The following is a 15,365-nucleotide window of genomic DNA, read 5'->3' on the forward strand; positions in this document are numbered from 1 at the left end:
CTTTTTAACATAATTGGCAAAAGACCACAAATTAAAGAATTTGAGGAAAAAATCCAGTGATAGAATTGTAACATAGAAATGATTCTGAATGTAGTTTTCAAACTCTGAATGAGCAATGAGTGTTTTCATGAATACACAAGTCTTCACTTTGTTTGTTTCTCTCAAAATTAGCATTTGTACATTTCACATGTATTACATTCCAATCCCAGTGACAACACAGAAACACACAGATGAACAAGCTTTACGAGTTGCTCCCATTTTTCAAGGACACTTGAGTTGTGACCTTCTTCTCTGACCTTCTTACAGTACAAATAGAGAAGCTAGCCATGTCTAGCTACAGTGAACCTGCTGACACCTCCGTCTGTCTCTGAGAGTCATGTGACCTTCGCCTTGCAGAGTGTAGCGGTCCCTAGAGTCTCCTCTCATTTATGCCATTGAGCAGTTTTTCAGTAACTGTACAACACCCGGGGCAGAGAGTGCACAATGAAAGCAACACTTCAATGATCTTCACTTTCTATCGTCATTCTTCTATGCTTTTAACCCTTACACACTGTTCAAATTCTGAGCCGGCTTAAGTATTCCTTTAGAATAAGTGCCTATACCAAATGTTCTTGTTTTGGTTTGACACTATTAATTTATACTGAAAATACATCCTAAATCACCCTATATTCTAATCTCACGTTATCTAAAACAAGAACATAACAGCCATAATCATTTCTATTTATTTACTGAAAGTGAAGGATGCAACCTTTGAATGTTAGGTTTCACGATAACCATTAACACCCTCTCTGTGCAAAAATGTATAACCAGCATAAAAATAAATTCTTTTGAAATATTTCAGTTTTTGCATTGGGTCACTTTAGGAAAAGCCATGAAATTCCAGGCTTAAAAAATGTTATTAGGGTATTTATATTGCTTTCAGTTGTCAAAATGGGTCAGATTTGACCAGAACAGTATGTAAGGGTTAAAAGTGGTTTGATAATACAGAGGTAGTTATTCTTCGGTCATAGAGGGACTGAATTCAGGAGAGCAGAAGTATCCTCCGCTGTGTAAGAATTGACCTAAATACAAGTTGGTCATTATCAACTGAGAGAGGAAGACTGGAGAATAGTTCCACATAAACAAAGTGACTGACAAGAAACAAGTAAAACACAAACTTTAATGATGTATCTCCAGATAGTATAAGAACAGTGATATGTGCTTCACTGTTTGGACTCTTGAAATGAAATATGACTCTGACAGTTTGAAGGTGTACAGTATGAAGTGTTCACATCCATGGGTCACAAATGTATGACTTGAAGACAATTTTATTCATAGTGTCACAATTTTAGGCTAAAGATAAAGCAACTAATAGTTTTAATGGTCAAACAGTGGACCTTACCACCTGACCTTAAGCCAAGCGATCATATGTCTCACTGTTGAAGATCAGACTGAAGGCAAAAAGCCCCCTGACTAGAACAAGTAAGACATCAAGTGTGTGCTGATGTCTGTGGATCATATTATCAGACAGACAAAGTGTTTTGCATAGATTATTAAATATGATTACTTTCACATTACTTTCTGACCCCAGTAGAGTACTGTGATTTCGTTTTAGTCATTGCTTGATTTCCAGTTCTAACGCAACACAACTACATTGCTGTCTTAATACTGCCTGACTGCACTATGTGACACTTCTGATTGTACCTTTTTATCAAGTTAGAGTTATGATGGCACATTATACTGTGTGAGTTAAATTATGCTGCAGAGAATATGTAGGTACATTACATTTATATAGGCCACCCACATAAGAGTATACTCAAAAACGGGACGCAGTGTTCTTAATAGTATGACTAGTGACTTTTTTTAAAACAAAGAAAAAAAAATCACGTATCCCATTTCTATGTTTCTGCTGCACTAGTTTCCTACTGTTTGCAAATGTGGAGGTGAGGTTTTTATTTTACACGAAATAACAGAAAAGACTTTGCATCAATTCTGTGCAACGCAGTTTTCATGCTGATTGGAAAATGCTTTGGAGGGAAATAACTTTGCTAAATGTCCAATCTATATTCTGCAGAAACAGCAAACTCTCTTCCCACATTAATTCTGGACTGTTGCTGTGTGTGTTGGAGCCAGGTGAGGTAGGGGAAGGTCTAGCACACTGTGGAAGTGTCTTGAAAGGAAAGGGACTAATGCTGCTGATGATTTTTGAGTGTACATGTGTCTCATGTGCAGTCCATGTAAGCCATGTAGGTCAAGGATGTATCCAGACCAGGTCAATCACAACAGTAGCTATGTAGCTGTTCACCTTGTGAAAGTAGAATAATGTGTCAGTAATGAGAGGCTTGATGCTGCAGTAACACAGTTATGCCCATCTCCGACTACACGTAGAGGACGTTGTCCACTACATGTAGAGTTATTGTGGAGCCTTGCTGAGAGAAGGTCAACGTGCCACTCTCTTTGATTGCTGTCCCGTGTTCCTGACCCTGTCTGGGACATGCCCATTATTCTAAAACATGCTGGAAATTTGTGTTAGCGACCTTGTAAGGTAAACTGAATGAGCCAAACTTTGACTTTGGCGAATGTCCAGATGGAAATGATGATGGGCACCTGGGCAGGGCTGGAAAATATCATGGGAGGTTTCCAACAGCCCAGAAAGTCTGGTACAGTGAGCCCAGTCCAATCCTGCTCATTTATTAAAGACACAGCAGCCAAATTGTGATTTCTCAAGTGTCTACAAGGGTCCACTTGACTTAAATTTCAGGATTCACACAGAACCCTGTGCATATATGTGTGTGCAACCTAAACTTTCTTATCACTGAGACTGTACTGTATGCACTGCAAGCCAACTGTGCATGTGTATTACACGTATGAACCTTATCCCCCATCATTGGTTCTATTTTTGTTAAAACAAACAAAAGCAAACAAAAGGAGCTCTTTCCTTTGCGTGCACTTCCACAGATGGGTGGGCTATGGGAGTGCTCGCTCCAACCAACAACAATAAAAAGAAAGAAAAAAAGAAATTTTAGAAATAATCAAAGAAGAGAGAGGTCACTGTTTCTCTGAATAACAAACTGGACTTGATTTCAGGGCTTGTGGTTAAAGAGAAACTCCACACTGATTCTCCTCTAACCACACCAACTAGTGGAGGATGGTGTGGTCAGAATGTATCAGACTAGAACCTTAAATCAAGTGTGGTCTGTGTCCTTATGACCACAGCCTACTGAGAAGTAGCCTTTTGTACACTGAGAAATGCTGTACTGCAGTGTGGTGAGCAGGATCTTTAACCTGGGTGTAGTTACTCTTTCAATGCATTTCAGTTTCTCTTAGAAATCTGGCAGTGCAAATGTTGAGAGAAACTGTCAAAGCAAACTGTTTTGACAAAGTCAAACCTTTTACTGAAGACATGAAGAGTGCTTGAATTATATTTGATACTAATATGAAACCTCACAGTTGAACAGATGAGTATTTTTAAGTTTATATCAATTGTGAGCAGAAGTATTGTGAAGCTGCCCTTTACAGACCACAAATGTCTGTTGCAGGAAGGTACAGTTGATAACCCAAAGATACCAAAGCAGCAGCAGTAGTAAATTATTATTCCAGATATCCTAATTCTGGATGAATCACTTTGTGTGTGGCTGGTAGATTTCCCAACAGTAATCAGTGACTATTTAAACTTGGAAGATGGGATGAATCTGTGGCAGAATGTTACACCTCAGCTTGAAAACATGCAGCAGTCTTCCTTCAAAGCTAATGTACTGTTATAATCACTTCACAGGAGGTTAGGTTTCAGCAAATTAACTTAACTAGGAATGTGTGATGATGTGTTGGTGCTGCTGTGCAATGTATCAGGGAGTTTCTCTTCATGTGATTGGGATTTTTTTTTAAAAAAGGGTTATTTCTTTCAAACAAGCACAGATCATGGCTGTCAGCTGTGACTCTGCCTTTTCTACAGTCGTAGTGTGTTGTTGGGAGTGTGGGTCTGGAGGGTTTGGGGGTTGGGGGTGTATGCATAGGGGGTCTGGGGTACCTGAGTGTTGCCAGTGGTCCCGCCGGGTCTCCCTCCCGCCATCTTTAATGTGTCAACAACAACAAACAAGAAACAAACAAACAAAAACACACAAAAAAAAAAATAAAAAATGAAATGAATAAAAATAAAATGTGGGACAAGGAGAGATTTTGTTAATGACTGCGGGACCAGAAATGACTGGCTGAGTGTTCAATGCACTAGTTAACCAATCAGCTCCTTCCTTGCATTTTTGACTTAATAACCTTCATTTGTAAATGATGTGGGGCAATAACACCTCTTCACAACATTTGCTGACTCATTTAGTGTCATCACATAAAAGGAGCTGATTGGTAACCAGTGTGGCAATGTACAGTATGTATGTGAGTGTTGAATAATAATAATGTAAAGCTAAACAGAAAGCACATTGGAAAATCTTTTACTTTTAAATCTATCTGAAATCAAACTACAACAGAAACATGAGATCACACATGAGTCAAACTGTTATGATAAATCAGGCAATAAATCTATTGTATAAAAATTCTGCTTTGGACATCTGTATGTGAAGATTTGGGAAGCATTTATGGATGTTGACCAATGTCTCTGAACAAATAGATAAACAGACTCGATGAGGAAGATGTTGAGGTCAAATAAATGGTGTTATAGTCCACAAAACAACAAAAAGACAACAACAAAGGCCACTTATTGAATGCATTTGTCTCGGGCTTACATGAAGTGCTTTGAAAGGTTATGATTCTATTTTATGCCACATGTAGAGCTGAAATCATTAGCCAATCAGATGACTGAGAAAATTAATCAGCAACAATTTTTAATAAGAGGAGACTGTGATGGGTATTTTTGTGGACCACATGATTAGTCAATGTATTGAGAATACATTCTGCAGATTAATCAATAATGTTATTTGCACCCCCAAATACAAGTCATACATTTTAAAGTCTATAACTCAACAACATATGGGGTGCTGGCCTTTTCAAAACACGTCTCAAATTCTTCATCACACATTGTTTGTATTAGAGCCGGACTGATATATCAGTTAACAGATACTGGCCTATCACAGATATATCGGTATCGGCATATATGTTGTCTGATATGCACCAATATTTTTGCAGTTATATAGGCAGTGTTTTATGTATATGAATCCCATTACATATCTATACAGTATATGTAAGATTATCGGCCGATATATCAATATTGGAATTGTTTTACTGCCTAATATTGGTATCGGCCCCAAAAATCCAGTATTGGTTTGGCCCAACTTTGTATCAAACTGAACCATTGTCATATATATCTCTGATTCACATCTGCCAGTTTATGTCACCACTTCTCATCTTCTTTGAACATCACCCACACAACAATGTAAAGCCCTTTGATGAAGACCTTCATTTACCTGTTTGCACTTAATAAGCCAGTGTTACATTAATCTCATCTGGCCAACATTGACACCTTTACTCTTTTGCTGTTCACATTTTCATTTGTAGTGTGTGTTCCTTTCTTACTTTTTCTTTTCCCATGACCATTCTGTTGTATAACGTTTTTTTCTTTGTTAATGAACCACATTTATTGTATATAGCATGGCTTACAGACAATTCATCTGTATGTTTTAAAATATGTGAATATGTTAAAGCTGATTCTATTATGTAGTGTGTATGTACTCACATGGGCGGAGTTATTGTTCTGGCTGGAGCGTGACCTTCGTCTAGAGGTGATGCCGATGTTTTCTCCTTTCAGCAGGGAGTGAACTACGTCATCCAGAAAGGTCATCTGGATCATGGATGGATCCACATTCTGAGGCTCTAGCACCTGAATACACACAGTTTACACTTTACACTGTCCAGGTGGGAACCAGCTTTATTACACTGACTGCATTTCATCAGTGAAAACAACAAAAAGCCATCACTGAAAATTACAGTTATGACACACTGTATTACAATCTGAAAAACTAGACTATAATGTGATGCACAAATGAATTCAAAAGAAGTCTTATTTCATGTCAAAACAGTATCCTTAGAAGCTCATTTGTTTGAGCTGTTGTACTGATAAGCAGCATGTTGTGTTTGTGTCACATTATGTCTCTGTCAGTAATGTTAGATAATGTTACCGGCTCATGGAAGAAAAGCAAACACGTTTATCGACTACATTTGTCCACAATGTTGCAATTGAAGATTGCAATTGGCACAAACTAGAAAAACATGCAGGCACACTGAGATTTATAAAAAGGTAAGCTTGTGTAATGTTACTTTCAGGTTATGTTTAAGTAACTTTTAGTCTTTTCATGTCATTTTTTTTTCACAGGCCCATGTCATGTAAATCACCATCCCCAAGTGTATTTAATGAACAGTTTTTGCATTCATTTAATCAGAGGTTTTAAACATGTTTTAGTGATTCCAAATGATCAGCTGCTCTGTAGCTGTAATACTGCTAAATGAGCAGAACAGAGAATGATGTCTGTTTGAACAGGAGAATCAGTCTGTTGTTGCTACAGCGTTTATCATCTTTGATATAATACAGTTGCCAAGGTTACAGGAGCTGTTCTGGTACAGAGTAAAAATACATTGTTCACCTGTTAATACCAGGACTGTGTTACCTATATAAGATATGAAAACTAAACTAGAATTTCAGTAATAAAAGTATTCTAAAATGTAACATATCAGCCAAACAGAAGCCAAAGAAAGGTAGCAACTACCTTTAGCAACTACCTTTCTTTCTCTATTTGTTCTCTATCTTGTCTTTTCCCTTCATGCAGTATACTTGTATGTTAGATATACTGTATATATATCTTTAAAGACAGACGTAAATGTGTGTGTGTGTGTGTGTGTGTGTGTGTGTGTGTGTGTGTGTGTGTGTGTGTGTGTGTGTGTGTTTACCTGGTCATTCATAACGACCATGTTTCGACTGAAGAGGTCGTGGTGTGTAATGATGCCAGTGAACCACTGGGTGGCCGAGTCTTGTCTGTACACACGCACACGGTAGCCATTCAAGGAATATGGACCTGGAAGCAGCAGGGAACAGTTCCAAAACATCATGATCCAAACAGCCGCCATGAACACAATTCAATAAATAAACTCCAACAATAATCTATAGATACAATGTATAGAGTGTAATACTTGGCAATATAAAAGGAGAAATAAAAACTTTACCTTGCATAAAAATTTCCTGCACTTTCTGGTCTTTGAGCCAACCCTTCACTTCTTCATGGAGCTGAGGGTTGTCTCTTAACACTGGGTTAACACTGTCCACCTCATCCTGGAAGACACATACACAGGATATCTATGCATCAGTATCAACACACACTGCAACGCCAATTTCTGTAAAACAGTCCACACAAACATGGATTTTTCTGTTTCTGAAAATACTGTTTACAAGTTTAAAAAAAAGACAAGTTCTTCTTCGTTTTTTGAGGTGGCAAAAAACGAAATGATACAGAAATCATGTGGTTAGTGGTGGTGACAACACAGTCTAGGTCGCAGGTGATTAAACCTCTGTTTAGTCCCCTCCTGCTTTCCATGATCACTTTTTAATACAGCCAAACACAGTGTACACAAGTGTTCTCTCTCATTACCTACTCTGTTGTAACTGTCCAGATTTGAGCTGTATTCTCCTGTAATTATACAGGTCAATGACGTTTCTTGTGTCCATGTGGTTTAGACACATTTAAAGGGTTAAAATGTGAAAATAAACGTATGAATAACTTCTTTTTAAAACATTCTTTTTTTGTGGACCCAGCATACAATTTCTGCTTTTAATCCATTTTGAGAGAATATATTAGAGGATTATGGCAAAAATGTCTAAGTGGTGTAACCATAAAAACTTTGTACCATTGCATTTACTTTTGGTAAAAAAAATGGTTCAAATGTCATTTCAAATGATATAAAACCACAAAAATACTAAATGTACATTTTAACAAACCTGATGCTGCTTTTAAAAGTAGTTTTTAACATATTTTTGAATTGCTCATCTTACCAACCCTTATTTGTTACAGACCCACACGAGAACAAGTGCAGATATATGAATACACATGAAAAAAGCCTCAGAAAAACAAATAAGCACACACTAACACATGAAGTAGCTCAGCAGCTTAAAAAGAGAGGCTTCACACAGCAGGTCACACAGGGTGAGAACCTGAAAGAATCACCAAATACGGAGTAGAGACTGTTTCTCTGGTTTCGTTAAAAAAGCATCACAGAGGCGAAGAAACATATTAAAATGGCCTCAAACACACACACACACACACACACACACACACGCACGCGCACACACACACACACACACACACACACACACACACATTCTCAAAGCAACAATACACACACTGCTAAAAGAAGACAGAGTGTGGAGGAGAAAACCAAACCACAGTCACCACAGTGGTACACACTCAGCCTTGAGGTTACTGCTTTGGGGAGTCTTAAAAGTAGACGCATCACAGGTGAATCATGGTTGAACACACCACTATTCTCTCATCCCATCAGAGAGAAATATGGAGCCTGTCACCACTGCTTGTGTTCACATGTTTTTAAAGGTTATATGCTAGCTATTAGTGGTGGTTAGTGCATCATAAAGACTTTATACATTTTTTCCTCAGTGGATGATGTCAGAGTTGAGGTCAGAGGTCTGTCTGCATTGTGGTGGTGGGCTGATGCATAGTAGTGGTCGACTGAAGAAAATATGTAGAAAAACACTTTACATGCTTACAAAATAAGTGTCACATATGGGTCTTAAGACCTGTCCACAGTTCATATGACATCTGTGAATGCACTGAATAGATATCAGTGCCACCTGACTGTCTGCTCACAATGCAGAGCTGCAGGAGTCAAACAGAGACGGGGGAGGCTGACACTCAGCAGGAAGCAGAGCAGACTAGATGAGGTCATGGCTTTCATTTCACCTTCTCATCTCTCTCTATCTCACTCTCTCACTCTTTCTATTCCCCCCCCCCCCTCTCTCACTCTCTCTCTCATCCTGCTGCAGTGTTCTAGTTTCCTAGCCTTGTTCAGCTCTAAATTAAACCAGCATACACACTAAAAATAGCACAGTGGAATGCAGTGCTACAGAGGTCAGCATAAAAGTCTCACATATTCTTACTATTTGTCTGCCAATGACCCACAGCTGGAACTCTTTATCTACTCCACTTATACTACATACTATTCTACCTCAGTGTCATAAAACAACAGAGTGTAAACAGTATGTTGATGTGTGTGATGTGACGGAGGATATATAATGGACCACCATCAGTCAGTGCATGATAGAAGTATAAGTAGGTATAGCTAAAATAATCAGGATGTAAATACTTTTTACGTTGCTAATGATACATTTGTGATACATTAATTATTACAAAGCAATTAACAGCAGAATCATTTAATATTTATATCAAATTAATGTAAGTCAAAACACTGAACATCCAGTTGTTAAGACCTATAGTTTTGATTGGTATGTGGACCACACAGTTTGAACCACTTCTTCCACTGAGGGTGACACATCTTTTACCACAGAGACACATGCTATGTTCATCTGAAGGAATTGATGACAGTGGATAAGAATAGTCTACTAACAGTGATATACAGCCTCATGAAGCCCTCACTTTCTTGTGGTCCCTATATTTAGCTTTGCACTGACAGAAAATAACATGCATGCGTGTGTGTGTGTGTGTGTGTTTGTGTGTGTGTGAGAGAGAGAGAGAGTCTGATGGAGCTGTGCTGTTATATTTATTATCACAACTGCAATCTATTCTGGGCTGTTTCTTTTCTCAGTTAGGAAACACAGTGTGGAATAGACAAGTGTGCTTGTTTGCTCTTGTCATTAGTTGTGTGTGTGTGTGTGTGTGTGTGTGTGTGTGTGTGTGTGTGTTTATCACCACCTGAGGCTGCAGCACTCTGTCAAACTGAACATTGTTAAATTACAGAGACGCAACACACAAAAATAGCTGTTCAACACACTTCTGTTCCAAGTGTTTTAGCTCCCATCACGCTGTTTTAGAAAAGAACCATCACTTATATTATTAATTAAACTATTATACGACTCACTATTTTATTGAATTTTTTTTACTATATTATACGACTATTTATACTACATATATTATTTAGTAATATTAGAATAGAATGGAAACTTTATTGTCATTGCACTGATAAAACAATACAATGAAACTTAGTTCAGCAGCATCGTAATTGTCTTCAAATAATAAATTAAAAGTGTCCTAAAATAAATAATTGCCTTAATAGTCATAATAAATAATCTTCGTCATATAAAATAGTCAGTCTTTCAATAATTCAGTCATTAATCTAATATTGGTATATTACTACTATAACATTACAATGTACTAATGCTACACCTTATTTTATTTATAACCTATTAGTCTTGTTCTTCTTATTATTAATAATAATAATAATGAGCTACACTGCTGTAATTTAGTGTGTATACATCTCACTTTATAGTATATTACACTTATATTCCATACTATTTGTACTGTACTACATTTCTCTTATTTTTGAACCATAACAGTGATCATTTTAATAATGTACAAACTGCTTTAAGCCAAACAATGTTTTTATCCAAGGCTAAATTCTTTTCTTTTTTTAGGTGATTTTAAACATGCATGTTTGCTGTTTTTCTCAGACTTTTGTCGCCACTTTTATGGATAGTTTGGAATCTTTTAACCTCACTCAGGCAATACAAGAAGCCACACATTCTGAGGGCCACACCCTGACCTAGTTCTAGACTGATGGCTGAGACCACTGTACAAGTTTGACATCACACAGCACTTTATTCAGTGAGGTTTTATCCCGACTACCTTTTAATCACAACACACCTGTGTGTTTGCCGTGTGTACAATGTTTTTAACTGTATGTCTGCTAGCAAGCGTTTTACTGCTGCTTGTTTAACTGTGTTTGATCCACACTGTAACACAGAGGAGCTGCTCTCCCTTTTTAATCCCAGCTGTCAGACTGTCCTGGACTCTGTCACCCTGTGCAAAGACAAAAAGTCAAACAGGACACGGCAGCCCTGGTTCAAAGAATCCACCAGGAATTAAAAAGAGATTGTAGGACAAAGGAATGAAAATGGAATTTTAACACAATTGAGAATGATCAAAAGGCAGTTAAAGAAGCACGAGCATTCTTCTTCTCTAATTTAATTTGAGCAAATCACTTTAACCCCAGAATTGTATCAAGGTAATAGGCTCGGTCATTACCTCCAACCCTGTCATTTTACTGATGTCTTACAAGAGTTATGTCGTTTTAGATTTTTTTTAATGAATACGGTCAAGGATAAAAGGCAACAAATGATCTTCAATTCAATAACTCATAATCAGAAATCATATTGTTCAATCCTCCAAACCCTATTAGTCTCATTGGTTCCTTGTCTGCTAATGTGAAGCATGCAGCCAGAAATGTTAGAGTACTATTTGATTCAGAAAAAAGAGTTGTCCAATCCTGTTTCCTTCAAATAACAATCTCCAGAATCAAATCAATCCTCTCCCACTGTGACCTGGAAAAAGTCATTCACATAAATCTAAAGTCACTCTCTTGCTTCCTATTGGTTCAGATTACAGCAGCTAGGCTTCTTACTGGTTTAAACAGATGACAGATCACATCGCCTCAGTCCGGGCTTATCTACATCAGCTCCCTGTTCAATTTAGAATTGATTTTAAGATTTGACTGATCATTTTTAAAGCACGTCTGGTTCTATATAGAAAAATACACAAAGTACAGAGGAATATGAGGGAGAATTGCCAAAAAACCCTCCAGGGGCTTGCAGACTGGCATTCTCCAAGCAGCAAAATTACAAATACATTACATCTTTCAAAAAATGAATGCAAGTATACAGAACATCGTCACTGCCAGACCTGTTTCTGTTGTTATATTGTTATATTGCTTTGTGAGGCAATATATGCTGCTTTTTCCCTCTGTAAACTCGGTTTTTAAGAGGTGCTATATATAAATAAAGTTATTATTATTACTTGAATATGTTTGGGGATCAATACAGGCACATCTTACTTAAACTTATCATTGCTTTTTGTGTGTAATTGTCTCTCTTGGAGTATATCTGCATCTTTTCACTGGTATAAAATTATAGAAATTAGACCTCCAGTGTCGCAGTATCTGATTTGTATTTGATTATTTTCTTTCATTTTTCTCAATGCTCATAAATCCTTGACATTTGCAGAGGAATCTAACCATTACAGTGTTTTTTTATCCAGAATAACTGCAGCTTCTCTGTTTACTCTGACTTGTTTACAGGCTAGTCTCACACAGATCAATATGGCCGACGAGTTGATGTATCACAGTCAATGCGGTGTCTATGTATACATGTCTGTGTATGTAACTATGAGACTTACTGTAGGCTGTTTAGAAACAATACATGTGGAGACTGTGTTGCCAAGGCAACATGGTCATCATGACCACCAGTTGGTCTATTTTTGTCAGACTAGAGAGAAATGTATGAGAGAGGAATCAAATGCAAACAGGGATTCACTACATATTCATAGTGTGGGTGAAACATATCATCAGCTTATGTAGTGCTGGAGGGGAAAGAGGGGGAGTATGCACTGTACATCATTATATTGATATGTCTAGTGATGTAATACATTTTCTGAGAAATGTATTGAGAAACATTTATACAGAAATCATAAAATCCAATGTCACCATAAAGCAGTCCTACACATTGATCTGTAATATTGCTCACGTGGCCTCATACATCCACCCAGAGATACTACAGCATTAGCTATTAGGATATAAATCTGTGATATATTGCATATCATCCAGGGGCCAAGACCAAGATCAGTGTTATTCATGTTTAATAATATTCGAGGAAAATTAAAAGAGAACAGAACTTCATACTCAGCCTGTGTGAAGTCAGACGTGTAGTGTACAGGTGTACATCTGCTAACAGAAACATATGTTGTCCACACCTACACACACATTGAATTTGTTGCTGGTTTTACAATAAAAACAGCTAATAAAGTTGCAGTTTATATGTAACTGAGATGATGATGATGATGATGATGATGATGATGATGATGATGATGATGGAGTCATCAAAGATATGCCAGCTATCACATTGTGACCCCTGTGGGTGCTGCTCTGCTCTGTTCTCTACAGACTAATAGCTTCATGTCAACCAGGAGCAGATAACAGAAAGACTTCCTGTGAGTTTTACAAAGCTTATAATCTACTCATTAAAACCCATTATGAACATCAGCTCTAATGATGACTGTTTCTATGTTTTTTCAAAGCTGTGCTGTGAGCACAAGGGCTGCGATGTTACACAAGGACATTGTGCACCAGATAATTAGTAACACAACAACAAATATGACACACATTCACATTTAAAGAGACAAAGACAGATGGCTTGTTAACGACTTCTAACACCCTTTGATTCAGGGAAGATGCTTGTTGCCGTGGAGATGCTGAGGCTGAAGCAGGAGGGAACAAACTGTGGGACAGTTTGTGATTTTATTATATTCACAGCGTTGATGATTATATTGTTGCTCAGTGACTGAATATGAACAGTGGACATGTGTTTTCTAGGAGGAGTACATAGTGGCAGAGAATTGGCTGGACAGTAATGATATTTATTGATACACTGTAGCAGAGGCCTAGTGTCCAGTTCAGACACTGTAGATGTAACACTATGTCCACAACAGTGTTATATCTCACACTGAGTACCTCATTATTATTTATTACATATATACATATATTTGTTTTGTTACTACAATTTTGGGGTATTTGGATAGTCACAGGTGTATTTCTATGATGATATATGTGGCTGTCTTAAGTGTGGATGTAGCTGCTGTAAACCAAGCAATTTAATATCTATCCATCCATCCATCCATCCATCCATCCATCCATCCATCCATCCATCCATCCATCCATCCATCCATCCATCTATACTTTAAAAACTGCAGTAAAGATCAATCAATTGATATCTGCTTTATCTTTCTGACTTGAATTTCTGTTTACTACTAGTACTAATTTTTTGGCATAAATAATATTAGCAAACCTAATATTAAGGTCCACTTACAAAATTCAGCCTCAACTGTTGTCTTAAGAAGTCTTAATACTCAATCAGCATTAGATTTACTAATGACAGAGACTAATAACTGGTGAACCTTTGCTGACAATGTCAAAGCTAATGATACCTGACAACCTCCTAAATAATACACTCAGTTAGATGTTTCCCAAAGAATGAATGAGGTTTTATCTGACCCACAAGACCACACGGTCCACTTCCTTTTATTTCAATATTTATAAGACAGAGTGATGTTTCTGTCTCTAGGAAAATATATTAAGTCAAATCTTAATGTTGCAGAGCTGTTATGAGAGAACATACAAAGACAGCAGACTACAGTCAAAAGTCATTTCAGCCAGCTGAATCAACTGTCACCTACTGACACCAGAAGTCTTTTGTAGGTGAGTAGACAGCTACCAACAACATGTAAGGCAATACCTCTGTATCTAACACCACAGGTGTCCATGTGAGTGTGTGTATGTGTAAGCACATGAGATGTTGTCAAAGTAATGTGACACTGGAATGAATGTAGAAGCATGTGATGTAGCAGGGAGGGAGGAGGAGAAGAAGGAAAGAGGGAGAATGACACAAAAAAGGAAGAGAGAGAGAGACAGAGGGAGAGGGAGAGCAATGCAGGGCATGAAGTCATAAAGTTCCACTGAGGCAGGATTGTCAGCTGAACAGTATTAAAGGAGTATGTGTGTGTGTGTGTATGTGTGTGTGTGTGTGTGTGTGTGTGTGTGTGTGTGTGTGTGTGTGTGTGTGTGTGTGTGTGTGTGTGTGTGTGTGTGTGTGTGTGTGTGTGTGTGTGTGTGTGTGGCAGCTGCTTCCCTCCCACTCAAACATACTGCACTCCTTCCCCCTTGGCTTTGACTTCTCACACAAGTAGAAATTAAAGTCAAGTAGAAATGTTGCCACTTTGTAGATGCAGCTAATTAACAGTGCTAGTATAAAGCAAGTGTGTGTGTGTGTGTGTGTGTGTGTGTGTGTGTGTGTGTGTGTGTGTATGTGTGGTTATGATTTTTCATTTTATTTTATTCATCCGTCCTTCATTCTCTGCCTCCTGATCTCATGATGCAATTTGATCAAATTCCTCTGACAGCTGAACTGACAGCCCACCTTCATCCTGTCTTACTATGAAACATGTCATATTACAGAGGCTGCAGATGCTTGCTCCTTAGAGTCACTTAAAGATGAAGTGACTCAACCTGCAGCTTTATGAAACCTTGAAATATTCTACAATTCTCTCTTTGTCAACAAATCCAACAAAAACTGCTACGTCTCCAATCTCTCAGCTGCAAGCTCATTGGTTCTCACTGAAGATGTTAAACTTTAAAAACACCTCACCAACATGTAGTTTTTT

The 15,365-nt window shown here is 37.7% G+C and overlaps 1 protein-coding gene across 1 annotated transcript in view; it reads right to left on the reverse strand.

The window, feature by feature from the left end:
* Positions 1 to 15,365, reverse strand: part of jmjd1cb (jumonji domain containing 1Cb) — a 130,363-nt gene that overhangs the window by 27,081 nt on the left and 87,917 nt on the right. Inside the window, 4 exon segments of the mRNA XM_062443087.1 lie at positions 4,007 to 4,048; positions 5,660 to 5,803; positions 6,868 to 6,992; positions 7,141 to 7,246. Coding sequence (XP_062299071.1) covers positions 4,007 to 4,048; positions 5,660 to 5,803; positions 6,868 to 6,992; positions 7,141 to 7,246 — 417 coding nt within the window.

Source organism: Scomber scombrus, chromosome 21 (assembly GCF_963691925.1).
Source record: "Scomber scombrus chromosome 21, fScoSco1.1, whole genome shotgun sequence".
Classification (NCBI taxonomy): domain Eukaryota; kingdom Metazoa; phylum Chordata; class Actinopteri; order Scombriformes; family Scombridae; genus Scomber; species Scomber scombrus.